The sequence below is a fragment of the Heterodontus francisci genome, chromosome 9 (genome assembly GCF_036365525.1).
Source record: "Heterodontus francisci isolate sHetFra1 chromosome 9, sHetFra1.hap1, whole genome shotgun sequence".
Classification (NCBI taxonomy): domain Eukaryota; kingdom Metazoa; phylum Chordata; class Chondrichthyes; order Heterodontiformes; family Heterodontidae; genus Heterodontus; species Heterodontus francisci.
Window position 1 is genome coordinate 7,477,788 of NC_090379.1, and position 15,001 is coordinate 7,492,788.

A 15,001-nucleotide genomic window follows, 5' to 3' on the forward strand; every position below is an offset into this window, starting at 1 on the left:
GGTGAGGTGAGAGTGACTGCCCTTGACAACAAAGCAGCATTTGACCAAGTATGGCATCAAGAAGCCCTAGCAAAACTATAGTCACTGGGAATTGGGGGGGGTGCGGGGTAACTCTCCGTTGGTTGGAGTCATACCTAGTGCAAAGGAAAGATGGTTGTGGTTGTTGGAGGTCAATCACCTCAGCTCCAGAACATCACTGCAGGAGTTCCTCAGGGTAGTGTGCTCGGCCCAACCATCTTCAGATGTTTCATCAATGACCTTCCTTCAATCATAAGGTCAGAAGTGGGGATGTTCGCCGTGATTGCACAATGTTCAGCACCATTTGCAACACCTCAGATACTGAAGCAGTCAGTGTAGAAATGCAGCAAGACCGGGACAATATCCAGGCTTGGAAGGATAAGTGGCAAGCAACATTTGCGCCACACAAGTGCCAGGCAATGACCATCTCCAACACGAGAGAATCTAACCATCTCCCCTTGACATTCAATGGCATTACGATTGCCGAATCCCCCACTATCAACATCCTCGGGGTTACCACTGACCAAAAACTGAACTGGAGTAGCCATATAAATACTGTGGCTACGAGAGCAAATCGGAGGATAGGAATTCTGCATCGAGTAACTCACCACCTGACTCCCCAAAGCCTGTCCATCATCTACTGGGCACAAGTCAGGAGTGGGATGGAATGCTCTCCACTTGCCTGGATGGGTGCAGCTCCAACAACACTCAAGAAGCTCGACACCATTCAGGACAAAGCAACCCACTTGATTGGCACCCCATCCACAAACATTCACTCCCTCCACCACTGATGCACAGTGGCAGCAGTGTGTACCATCTACAAGATGCACTGCAGCAACGCACCAAGGCTCCTTCGACAGCACCTTCCAAACCCCCGACCTCTACCACCTAGGGCGGCAAATGCATGGGAACACCACCACCTGCAAGTTACCCTCCAAGCCACACACCATCCTGACTTGGAACTATATTGCCGTTCCTTCACTGTCACTGGGTCAAAATCCTGGCACTCCCTAACAGCACTGTGGGTGTACCACCCCACATGGACAGCAATGGTTCAAGACGGCAGCTCACCACCTCCTTCTCAAGGGCAGTTAGGGATGGGCAATAAATGCTGGCCTAGCCAGTGACGCCCACATCCCATGAATGAATTAAAAAAAATACGCTGCTCTCAGTTTTTGACACTTGCCCTGGCCCCTCCAAACCATATTCCCAGCACCTTCAGATAGTCTGACCCGACGGTGAAGGGGCCAAAGGATCCATTGGCGCAGTTCGTAAAGTATGTGGCCTTGCTCTTGCCGCGATTTACTTTGGCTCCAGAGGCCTGTTCAAACGGGTCAGTCTGTGAACCATTAACGGATCCAACCAGAAGATGGCAATGTCGTCTCTATATAGGGAAGCCTTGACCTGAGTGCTTCCGCTGCCCGGGATCATTGCCCCTCTTATGCCCACATCCTTCCTGATGGACTCGGCAAAAGAGTCAATGTAATGACGGAACAAGACACAGGAGAGAGGATAGCCTTGCCTGACTCCAGATTTGATTGAAAATCTTCCTGATTCCCACCCATTGATTGAAACTGTGCTACTGCTGTTTGTGTAGAGTAGTTGGATCTATGGCCTAATTCTCCTGGTACATCTTTAGTAAGAACATTTGTTTCTTCAAGTCCGCCAACTCTTCCTTTAAAAAAAAAGATGAATAAGTTATGACTTCAGTTTGCACAGAATTTGAGGGGAGGGAGAAAAACTCCCACTTTGCTTTTAAGGGGGAGCTATTGAAGACAACAGGTGCAGGTCTGACTCCTATCCTGGTTGAGATCAGCTAACACAGCATAGACTGGGGATTGGCCCAGGCACCTTTTGGTCTTGAAGGTGATACAGAAGAAGATGCGTTTTCATTGGGTTATGGTGTTTTCCTTATGTTCATTTGGAGTGCCAGTGTATGGTTTATTTTTCCATTCAGGTTTTGCGTGAGGGAGCTATCCGATGGGGAGGGATTTTTTTTTATTCACATGGGATGTGAGCGTCACTGGCAAGGTCAGCATTTGCTGCCCTTGAGAAGGTGAGCTGCCTTCTTGAATCACTGCAGTCCGTGTGGTAGGCACAACCACAGTGCTGTTAGGAAGGGAGTTCTAGGAATGATGAAGGAACGGCTGTTTCCAAGTCAGGATGGTGTGTGACTTGGCGGGGAACTTGCAGGTGATGTTCCCATGCATCTGCTGCCCTTGTACTTCTAGATGGTAGATGTTGCCGGTTTGAAAGGTGCTGTCGAAGGAGGCTTGGCAAATTGCTGCAGTGCATCTTGTAGATGGTACTGACTACTGCCACTGTGTACCAGTGGTGGAGAGTGTGAATGTTGAAGGTGGTGGATGGGGTGCCAAAATAGTGGGCTGCTTTGTCTTAGATGGTGTTGAGCTTCCTGAGTGTTGTTGGAGCTGCACTCATCCAGGCAAGTGGAGAGTATTCCATCACACTCCTGACTTGTGCCTTGTAGATGGTGGACAGGCATTGGGGAGTCAGGAGGTGAATTACTCACTGCAGAATTCCCAGCCTCTGACCTGCTGTTGTAGCCACAGCTCTCCTGTCCAGCCTCCAGCTTTGTACCTTCTGTAAACTAGAGCTTATCCAAAACTGTTGCCCGTATCCTTACTCGCATCAAGTCCCATTCACCCGTCACCCCTGTGCTCACTGCCCTACACTGGCTCCCGATCCAGCAATGTCTCAATTTTAAAATTTTCTTCATTGTTTTCAAATCACTTGGTGGCCTTGCCCTTCCAAATCTCTGTAACCTCCTCCAGCCATACAACTTTCCAAGATCTCTGAACTTCTCGAACTCTCGCCTCTTGTGCATCTCTGATTTTCATTGCTCCACCATTGGTAGCCGTGCTTTCAGTTGCCTAAACCATAAGCTCTGGATTTCCCTTACTAAACCTCTGTATTACTCCTTTGAGACACATCTTAAAACCTAGCTCTTTGACCAAACCTTTGGTCACTAGTCTTCATATCTCCTTTTGTGTCTTGATGTCAGATTTTGTTTGACTTTACTGCTGTGCAGTATCGTGACATTTTACTAAGTTAAAGGTGCTGAAAGTGTTTGTTGAGTTTGTGTGAAGGGGTGCAGGCTGTTTGTTTTGGACGGGTGGTTTGTGCGAGGAGATAACTGAGCTCAACTGAGTCGCTCTCGATGCATGATGATTAGCTACTTGGGAGAGGGCACTTGGTGCCATTGAAGCTATTTGCCAGCACAAGTCAGCACTTCAAGATGAAAATAGCAATAGGGCAGAATGTAGTAGCCCCCCACGTCACGCCCGTCACCGTGGCTCAAATCGTAGCATTTCCCACCTGTTCTCCCGTGTTAACGGGAAGACAGAGGACTTTCAGTTCCCATCAGCTGCTCCTCTCTCTTATCAGTAATTGTACTCCCAACAAAAAAGAGCCTTACTGTATATAACTCATATCAAGGGTTGGTGACAGCAGCTTGCCTGCGGAGTTAATGATTATACAGCTTTCAGGCAATGGGTCACACAGCAACTCCGCAAACAGTGAGTGAGCAAGGGAGGGCCAATTCCAGTCATCATTTGATGCTTTTGGCTTCAGGTGGGATGGAGAGCTGGCCTGACACTAAGTTTTGGCAGACGCTGCAGAGTTCCCAGTTTCTCAATCCATTGTCTGTGCAGGCTTTGTATATCCAGTGTTATCGTTGATTGATATAGTGAAAGCAAAGCAGGTCATGTGAGTGGGCTTTCCTTCAGGCGCATCAACAATAAACTCCATCAGTCATGGATCAGAAGAATGTGGCGTGTGGAATGTATGTTGTGGGGTAAGGGGTGGGGGTGTTGGCTCTAAGCTTTCATGATTAACCCTTTTCATATCCCTCAATCAACCGACTCTCACAAACCCAAAATAAATCCAAAATGTTAAAAGTTGAAGTCCATCCTGGCTTATGTGCAAAATTAATAAATTGCACAGGCTAGAGCTAATTGCTGAGCTTGAGGAGTCAGGTTGATGATCTGTTTGCAGTTAGCTGCCTGGCCTCAGCATCACTGGACTTGAGTAAGAGTCAGAACACTTAGGGTCCCCGCTCCTCATAACTGGAAAGGAAAAGTACGTTTGTGTAGCACCTTTCTAGACCTCAGGATGTCCAAAGTGCTAAACAGCCAATAAAATACTTTTGAAGTGTAGTCACTGTTCTCATGTAGAAAACACAGAAGCCAATTTGTACACAGCAAGCTCCCACAAACAGCAACGTGATCATGACCAAATAATCTGTTTTAGTTAAATTGGTTGAGGGATAAATATTGGCCAGGACACCAGGGAGAATTCCCCTGCTCTTGTGACCATGGGGTCTTTTGTGTCCATCCGAGAGTGCAGATGGAACCTTGGTTTAACATCTCATCTGAAAGGTGGCACTTCCTCAGCACAGCACTCAGTACTGCGCTGGAGTGTCAGCCAAGTTTATCTGCTTAATTCAGGACAGGACTTGAAACCCCCAGGGCTTTCTGAATGTGAGGCGAGAGTGTTACTTACTAAGTCCAGTTTGAAAGTACATATGAGCTGTTGTCAGTCAAGGCCAGGGCTGGACCTGGCTGTGAGGCCTCCCCACAGTTGAGCAGCCTGCCTATACTTAACAACTGGCTCCTACATGAAGAGTGGTCCTTGGCTATCTGGATGATGGCTGGCAGCCTTGTTAGCTAAAAAATATCTTGAGGTGGCATCTTTATGGGTGGGGGTACAGCATCAAAAACCTGATGAAATAAAGCAATGCTCATGATAACATTTTTCTGGTGACATTCAACCATGAAATTCAGGGAAAGATTGTGTATGTGAATAACTTTTCTTCATTCTTGGATGTGGGTGTCACTGGCCAGGCTGGCATTTATTGTTTACCCCTAATTGCCCTGACATGGTGGTGGTGAGCATTCTCCTTGAACCGGTGGTAGTGGTTTTGATACAAGTGGCTAGCTGGGCCACTTCAGGGGACAGTTAACAGTCAACCACAATGGTGTGGGACTGGAGCCACATATAGACCCAGACTGGGTAAGGACAGAAGGCTTCCTTCCCTAAAGGACATTTGATGAACCAGTCAGTTTTTATGACAGTGACCAAGTGTGCTATTAAAGAGAATCTAGGAGATTCATTCGAACCTGTGCTTCAGTTCTATAGGAGCAGAGTAGACCTATCGGTCCCCTCAAATTTGCTCCAGCATTTAATAAAATCATGGCTGATCTTCTGTCTCAACTCCGCTTTCCCTCCTGCTCCCCATATCCATTGATTCCTTGAGTGATCACTCGACTAGAAATCTGGGGGACACAGGTACAAATCCTACCCTGGCAGCTGGTGGAATTTAAATTCAAATATTTAATAAATTCAGTTAATCAATAAAAACCTGGAATTTAAAGCTTGTCTCAGAAATGGTGACCACAAAACTACTATCGATGTTGTAAAAACCCGTCTACTTCACTAATGTCCTTTAGGGAAGGAAATCTGCCGTCCTTACTCACATGTGACTCCAGACCCTCAGCAATGTAGCTGACTCTTAACTGCCCTCTGAAATGGCCGAGCAAGCCACTCAATTGTACAAAATCACTACACAAAAGTTGAAAAGGAATATAACTGGATGGAGCATTTGGCATTGACCTAGGCGCTGGAAATGACAATGGTAAACCCAGCCCTGTCAACCTTGCAAAGTCCTTCTTGCTAGTATCTGGGGGCTTGTGCCAAAATTGGGAGAGCTGTCCCACAGGCTAGTCAAGCAACAGCCTGACATAGATACTTTCAGAAACATGTCAATATCCCAGACAGCACCATCACCATTCCTGGATAGTCCCATTCCACTGGCAGGACAAAGGTAACGGCACCGCAGTATACAGTCAGAAGGGAGTGTCCCTGGGAGTCCTCAATGTTGACTCTGGACCCCATGAAGTCTCATGGCATCAGGTCTAACATGGGCAAGGAAACCTTTGGCTGATTACCACCTACTGTCCTTCCTCAGCTGATGAATCAGTATTCCTCCATGTTGAACAGCACTTGGAAGAAACACTGAGGGTGGCAAGGGCACAGAATTTACTCTGGGTGGGAAATTTCAATGTCCATCACCAAGAGTAGCACTAATACTGACTGAGCTGGCTGAGTCCTGAAGGACATATCTACGAGACTGGGCCTGTCAGGTGGTGAGGAAGCCATCAAGAGGGAAAAACCTACTCGAGTTGCACTCACTAATCTACCTGTCACAGGTGCATCTTCCATGACGGTATTGGCAGGAGTGACCGCTACACAATCCTTTTGAAAACGGAGTCCTGTCTTCACACTGAAGATACTATCCATTGTATTGTGTGGCACTACCACTGTGCTAAATGGGATAGATTGAGAACATTTCTGGCAGCTCAAAACTGGCATCCATGAGGCGCTGTGGGCCATCAGCAGCAGCAGAATTGTATTCAGTCACAATCTGTAACCTCAGGGCCTGACATATCCCCCACTCTACCATTACCATCCAGCCAGGGGACCTACCATGGTTCAATGAAGAGTGTAGGAGGGCATGCCAGGAGCAGCACCAAGCTTACCTAAAAATGAGGTGTCAACCTGGTGAAGCTACAACATAGGACTGCTTGCATGCCAAACAGCGGAAGAAGCATGCGATGGACAGAGTTAAGCGATTCCCCCAACCAGCGGACCAGATCTAAGCTCTGCAGTCCTGCCACATCCAGTCGTGAATGGTGGTGAAAATTAAACAACTAACTGGAAGAGGAGGCTCCACAAATATCCCCATCCTCAACAATGGAGGAGGCCAGCACATCAGTGCAAAAGAAGAGGATGAAGCATTTGCAACCATCTTCAGCCAGTTTCAGCTGGCTGAAGGCACTGGTTACTGCAAAGGCTCTGGGTCCTGACAACATCCTGGCTATAGTACTGAAGACTTGTGCAGCAGAACTAGCTCAGCCCCTAGCCAAGCTGTTCCAGTACAGCTACAACACTGGCATCTACCTGACAATGTGGAAAATTGCCCAGCTACGTCCTGTCCACAAAAAGCAGGACAAATCCAATCCGGACAATCCCCAGCAGTCTATCATCAGCAAAGTGATGGAAGGTGTTGTCGGCAGTGCTATCAAGCACCACTTAAACAGCAAAACCCTGCTCACTGATGCTCAGTTTGGGTTCCAGCAGGACCACAGCCTTGGTCCAAATATAGACAAAAGAGCTGAACTCCAGAGGTGAGGTGAGAGTGACTGCCCTTGACATCAAGGCAGTGTGGCATCAAGGAGCCCTAGCAAAATTGAAGTCAGTGGGTCAGGGGAAAACTCTCCGTTGGTTGGAGTTGTACCTAGGACAATGGTTGTGGCTCTTGGAGGCCAATCATCTCAGCCCTAGGACATTGCTGCAGGAGTTCCTCAGGGTAGTGTCCTAGGCCCAACCATCTTTAGCTGCTTCATCAACGACCTTCCCTCCATCATAAAGTAAAGTGGAGATGTTCAGTACCATTTGTAACTTCACAGATACTGAAGCAGTCCGTGTCCGTATGCAGCAACACCTTGACAACATTCAGGCTTGGACTGAAAAGTGGCAAGTAACATTCACACCACACAAGAGCCAGGCGATGGCAATCTCCATCGACAGAGAATCTAACCATCTCCCCTTGACGTTCAACAGCATTACTATCGCTGAATCTCCCTCTGTCAACATCCTGGGGGTTACCATTGACCAGAAACTGAACTGGAGCAGCCACGTAAATACTGTGTCTACAAGAGCAGATCAGAGGCTGGGAATTCTGCCGTGAGTAACTCACCTCCTGATTCCCCAAAGCCTGTTCACCATCTACAAGGCATAAGTCGGGAGTTTGATGGAATCTCTACACTTGCCTGGATGGGTGCAGTTCCAACAACACTCAAGAAGCTCGACACTATCCAGTAAAAAGCAGCCCGCTTGATTGGCACCCCATCCACAAACATTTACTCCCTTCACTACTGACGCACAGTGGCAGCAGTGTGTACCATCTACAAGATGCACTGCAGCAACTCACCAAGGCTCCTTTGACAGCACCTTCCAGACCTGAGACCTCTTCCACCTAGAAGGCAAAGGACAAACGCATGGGAACACCACTACCATCTGCAAGTTCCCCTCCAAGCCACACAGCGTCCTGACTTGGAAATATATCACTGTTCGTTCACTGTCGCTGGGTCAAAATCCTGGAACTCCCTTCTTAACAGCACTGTGGGTGTACCTGCACCAGATGGATTGCAGCGGTTCAAGTAGGTGGCCTACCACCACCTTTTCAGGGGCAATTGGGAATGGGCAATAAATGCTGATCTTGCCAGTGGCACCCACACCCCATGAAACTATTTTTAAAAATCCAAAATCTGCCCATCTCAGCCTTAAATATACTCAATGATGGAGCATCCACAATCCCCTGGGGTAGAGAATTCCAAAGATTTACAACCCTCTCAATGAAGAAATTTCTCCTCATCTCAGTCCTAAATGATCGATCCCTTATCCTGAGACTGTTCCTCTGTGTTCTAGATTTCCTAGCCAGTGGCAACGATCTCTCAGTGTCTACCCTGTCAAGTCCCTTCAGAATCTTGTATATTTCAATGAGATCACTTTTCATCTTTCTAAACTTCCACTCTGTGAGGGCTTTTCCTGTCAATATAAAGTGCTTAAAGACACGAGCCATTAAAGGTACACTCCCTTTCCAGCTGCTGCTTGTAATCCATGTGTTCACAGGCCTGTAAATTGATACTGCCTGACGTGTATCCCTGTAAGGTAGGAGTTTCGAGACCTTTAAATTAGACGCTGCGCTCTGCACATGTTACCTGCCTTAGGGACGGTACCTTACAAGCAGTGCAAGGGATGGAGAACTGATGTTTGTAGCAACTTGCACATAGAAAGTTATCCCTCCAAGAGGAGAAATGGAATGACGGCAGAGCTTTTCGTAGAGGAGTTCGGACTGGTAACCAGAATGTGGAATTATGTTTTAATGAGATATTTAAGTGAGAGAGATAAAGGCATTCAGGGAGTTAATGTCAGAGTAGAGTGGAGATGGCTATTTCCACCTCCATTTTGTCACCTGTCTCTGCCCCTGCCTCAGCATGCTGTAACTCTCATCCATGCCTTTGGCACCTGCAGCCCGACTATTCCAGTGCTTTCTTGACTGGTCTCCAGTCCATCAGCAAAACTGTGCTGCCTGCATCCCATAGCAAGTCCCCACCTATCTTCCTGGCCTTGTTGATCTAAATTGACTGCTGGTTCCCCCAACAATTTCAGTTTATAATTTCCATCCTTCTGTTTAAATGTCATCATGGCCTTTCCATCCAATGTCTGTAAGAACCTTCAGAATTCTTCAGTCCTCTGACTCTAGCCTTATCACACTTCTTTTTGTGGGATCTTGCTGTGCGCAAATTGGCTGCCACATTTCCTACATTCCAACAGTGTCGGCACTTAAAAAAAAAAAATACTTCATTGGTGTAAAGCACTTTGAGACATCCCGAGGTCATGAAAGGTGCTATAGAAATGCAGTTCGTTCTTTCTGGCTAGTTGGACTTCTGGAAACTTAAATCTGAACATCAGAAAGCCTCTTTATTGGCTGGCCCAAAATCCTCTTCGCATATTCCACCCCACACCAGTCATCCTTCCCAGGATCATAGAATCTTGCAGTGCATTAGAAGAATATTCGGCCCATTGTGCCTGGTCTAGCACGTTGATAGAGCTATCCAATTATCCTCACTCCCCTGCTCTTTCCCCACAAATTTTGTTTCCCTTCCAGTATTTATCCAATCCCTTTTGAAAGTTAGTATTGAATCTGCTTCCTCCTCCCTTTCAGGTAGAGCATTCAGGGACCATCACTGGCAGGCTGTTACTGTTAAGGGTATTACTAATTTGACAATTGTGTTCTTTTCTTGGCAAAAATCACACAGAACAATGTACCACGTTTCCGTCTGTCACTTTGCTGCTTCCACTTTAGCTGACACAACGACGTAATGTGGTTTTAAGATTCCCACAGAAGATCGCAGCTGTGATGATCACAAAGCTGTCTGCTCTTAGACTGATTTACTGCAGTCAACATCTGTCCCACCCACGGAACTCTCACATCTGGCTGCTCAGTCATCACTTGCTGATGGGCATGAGCGTCTGATTCCTGTGATATTGAAATCGGTGGCTAAACGATACTCCCAGTGCCCGACACCTGGTAGCGTACAGTGCTCCCAGTGCCCTACACCTGGTAGCGTACAGTACTCCCAGTGCCCGACACCTGGTAGCGTACAGTGCTCCCAGTGCCCTACACCTGGTAGCGTACAGTGCTCCCAGTGCCCTACACCTGGTAGCGTACAGTGCTCCCCGTGCCCTGCAACTGGTAGAGTGCAGCACTCCCAGTGCCCTACACCTGGTAGCGTACAGTGCTCCCAGTGCCCTACACCTGGTAGCGTACAGTGCTCCCCGTGCCCTGCAACTGGTAGAGTGCAGTGCTCCCCGTGCCCTGCAACTGGTAGAGTGCAGTGCTCCCAGTGTCCTGCAACTGGTAGAGTGCAGTGCTCCCAGTGCCCTGCAACTGGTAGCGTACAGTGATCCCCGTGCCCTGCAACTGGTAGAGTGCAGTGCTCCCAGTGCCCTGCAACTGGTAGAGTGCTCCCAGTGCCTACACCTGGAGAATGCAGCAATCCCAGTGCCCTACACTTGGTAGCGTACGGCACTCCCGGTGCCCTACGCCTGCTAGAGTGCGGCACTCCCGGTGCCCTACGCCTGCTAGAGTGCGGCACTCCCGGTGCCGTACACCAGGAAGATTGCAGCGCTCCCGGTGCCATACACCAGCAAGATTGCGGCACACCCGGTGCCGTACACCAGCAAGAGTGCGGCGCTGCCGGTGCCGTACACCAGCAAGAGTGCGGCGCTGCCGGTGTCGAACACCAGCAAGAGTTCGGCGCTCCCAGTGTCGTACAGCTTGTACAGTAGTTAGGAAATCCATCCCATGGGGGATTTTACAATAGTTCAGGATCTGACTGCAGTATGATATCTTACCCTGGTCTCTAACAAACCTTTTTCGCTCTTGTTTACAGAATGGCACCAGGAAGCACTGGGATTTCATGAAAACACACGACAGGTGACTCTCTCTTGAAATTTTATCACTATCACTCACATTGTTCTTGCATCAGACCATCTTGTCCTCAGTGCAGCCAATGATATATTTACATGGAGCTTTCCTATCTTATTATCATAACTTGCCTTGCCTCTAGTTTTCCCCCTCCGTTTCCTGGGTGCTGACTCTGCCTGGACCAACAGTCCTCTGATACTTTGCCCATGCTGTAATTCTAGACAGTGTTGGCAGAATTCTGCCTGTGAAACAGTGGACCACATTCCCAGTTGGTTCTCTAATATACGGAAGGGAGCCGACAGCCCTTAGCCAGTCAGGTCTAAACGTGATCCAGTCTCTAGTACATAGATGATTCTTAATGATCTCAGTGCAGTTGGAGACTGGTAATAAATGCTGCCTTGTCAGTGTCACCCATATCCTAAGAAGATACAAAAAAAATCACTAAACTGAGTAAAGGGAGATTACTGTCGCCGTAGGTGGTCAAAGCTGACTCATAGATGGCATCTCTGATGTGGGCCCACTTGGTCTAAGCATCCCCTGTGGGAGTGTTTTGAAGGGCGAAACTGGGTAAAGGGGCATTACTGCATCCTCATAGCCACTAAACTGGGTAAAGGGGCATTACTGCATCCTGATACCCACTAAACTGGGTAAAGGGACATTACTGCATCCTGATACCCAGTAAACTGGTAAAGGGACATTACTGAATCCTCATACCCAGTAAACTGGGTAAAGGGGCATTACTGCATCCTGATACCCAGTAAACTGGTAAAGGGACATTACTGAATCCTCATACCCACTAACCTGGGTAAAGGGACATTACTGCATCCTCATAGCCACTAAACTGGGTAAAGGGGCATTACTGCATCCTGATACCCAGTAAACGGGTAAAGGGACATTACTGAATCCTCATACCCACTAAACTGGGTAAAGGGACATTACTGCATCTTCATAGCCACTAAACTGGGTAAAGGGACATTACTGCATCCTCATTGCCACTAAACTGGGTAAAGGGGCATGACTGCATCCTGATACCCAGTAAGCTGGTAAAGGGACATTACTGCATCCTGATACCCACTAAACTGGTAAAGGGACATTACTGCATCCTCATACCCACTAAACTGGTAAAGGGACATTACTGCATCCTGATACCCACTAAACTGGGTAAAGGGACATTACTGCATCCTCATACCCACTAAACTGGGTAAAGGGACATTACTGCATCCTCATACCCACTAAACTGGGTAAAGGGACATTACTGCATCCTGATACCCACTAAACTGGGTAAAGGGACATTACTGCATCCTCATACCCACTAAACTGGGTAAAGGGACATTACTGCATCCTCATACCCACTAAACTGGGTAAAGGGACATTACTGCATCCTCATACCCACTAAACTGGGTAAAGGGACATTACTGCATCCTTATACCCACTAAACTGGTTAAAGGGACATCACTGCATCCTCATACCCACTAAACTGGGTAAAGGGGCATTACTGCATCCTGATACCCACTAAACTGGTAAAGGGACATTACTGCATCCTGATACCCACTAAACTGGGTAAAGGAACATTACTGCATCCTCATACCCACCAAACTGGGTAAAGGGACATTACTGCATCCTGATACCCACTAAACTGGTAAAGGGACATTACTGCATCCTGATACCCACTAAACTGGGTAAAGGGACATTACTGCATCCTCATACCCACCAAACTGGGTAAAGGGTCATTACTGCATCCTGATACCCACTAAACTGGGTAAAGGGACATTACTGCAACCTGATACCCAGTAAACTGGTAAAGGGACATTACTGAATCCTCATACCCAGTAAACTGGGTAAAGGGGCATTACTGCATCCTGATGCCCAGTAAACTGGTAAAGGGACATTACTGAATCCTCATACCCACTAAACTGGGTAAAGGGACATTACTGCATCCTCATACCCACTAAACTGGTAAAGGGACATTACTGCATCCTCATACCCACTAAACTGGGTAAAGGGACATTACTGCATCCTCATACCCACTAAACTGGGTAAAGGGACATTACTGCATCCTCATACCCACTAAACTGGTAAAGGGACATTACTGCATCCTCATACCCACTAAACCGGGTAAAGGGACATTACTGCATCCTCATACCCACTAAACTGGGTAAAGGGACATTACTGCATCCTCATACCCACTAAACTGGTAAAGGGACATTACTGCATCTTCATAGCCACTAAACTGGGTAAAGGGACATTACTGCATCTTCATTGCCACTAAACTGGGTAAACATAGAACATAGAACATAGAACATAGAACATACAGCACAGAACAGGCCCTTCGGCCCACAATGTTGTGCCGATCCTTTGTCCTCTGTCAAGGACAATTTAATCTATACCCCATCATTCTCCTTTATCCATATACCTATCCAAAAGCCTTTTGAAAGTCCCTAAAGTTTCTGACTCAACAACTTCCCCGGGCAAGGCATTCCATGCCTCGACCACTCTCTGGGTAAAGAACCTTCCCCTGACATCCCCCTTATATCTCCCACCCTTCACCTTAAATTTATGACCCCTTGTAACGCTTTGCTCCACCCGGGGAAAAAGTTTCTGACTGTCTACCCTATCTATTCCCCTGATCATCTTATAAACCTCTATCATGTCACCCCTCATCCTTCTCCTTTCTAATGAGAAGAGGCCTAGAATGTTCAGCCTTTCCTCGTAAGACTTATTCTCCATTCCAGGCAACATCCTGGTAAATCTCCTCTGCACCCTCTCCAAGGCTTCCACATCCTTCCTAAAATGAGGCGACCAGAACTGCACACAGTACTCCAAATGAGGCCTTACCAAGGTCCTGTACAGCTGCATCATCACCTCACGGCTCTTAAATTCAATCCCTCTGCTAATGAACGCTAACACCCCATATGCCTTCTTCACAGCCCTATCCACTTGAGTTGCAACTTTCAACGATCTATGCACATAGACCCCAAGGTCTCTCTGCTCCTCCACATGCCCAAGAACCCTACCGTTAACCCAGTATTTTGCATTCATGTTTGTCCTTCCAAAATGGACGACCTCACACTTTTCAGGGTTAAACTCCATCTGCCACTTTTCAGCCCAGCACTGCAACCTATCCAAGTCCCTTTGCAGACGACAATAGCCCTCCTCGGTATCCACAACTCCACCAATCTTTGTATCATCTGCAAATTTACTGACCCACCCTTCGACTTCCTCATCCAAGTCGTTAATAAAAATCACAAACAGGAGAGGACCCAGAACTGATCCCTGCGGCACGCCACTGGTAACTGGGCTCCAGGCTGAGTATTTACCATCTAAGACCACTCTCTGCCTTCTATCAGTTAGCCAATTCTTAATCCAACTGGCCACATTCCCCACTATCCCATGCCTCCTGACTTTCTCCATAAGTCTACCATGGGGGACCTTATCAAATGCCTTACTAAAATCCATGTACACCACATCCACTGGTTTACCCTCATCCACTTGCTTGGTCACCTGCTCAAAGAATTCAATCAGGCTTGTGAGGCAAGACCTACCCCTCACAAAACCGTGCTGACTGTCCCGAATCAAGCAGTGTCTTTCCAGATGCTCAGAAATCCTATCCCTCAGCACCTTTTCCATCAACTTGCCTACCACCGAAGTAAGACTAACTGGCCTGTAATTCCCAGGGTTGTTCCTATTCCCTTTCTTGAACAGGGGCACAACATTTGCCACCCTCCAATCACCTGGTACCACCCCCGTCAGCAGAGAAGATGAAAAGATCATTGCCAGCGGCTCTGCAATTTCATCCCTTGCTTCCCATAACATCCTTGGATATACCCCGTCAGGCCCGGGAGACTTGTCTATCTTCAAGTTATTCAAAAACCCCAACACATCTTCCCTCCTAACGAGCACTTCCTCGAG

The 15,001-nt window shown here is 47.5% G+C and overlaps 1 protein-coding gene across 3 annotated transcripts in view; it reads left to right on the top strand.

The window, feature by feature from the left end:
- The window catches only part of nudt14 (nudix (nucleoside diphosphate linked moiety X)-type motif 14), a 246,890-nt gene that overhangs the window by 48,810 nt on the left and 183,079 nt on the right, over positions 1–15,001 (top strand). For all 3 annotated transcript variants that reach the window (XM_068038506.1, XM_068038503.1, XM_068038505.1), the window contains exon 2: positions 11,058–11,101. In XM_068038506.1, coding sequence (XP_067894607.1) covers positions 11,058–11,101 — 44 coding nt within the window. The remainder of the gene's footprint in view (positions 1–11,057; positions 11,102–15,001) is intronic.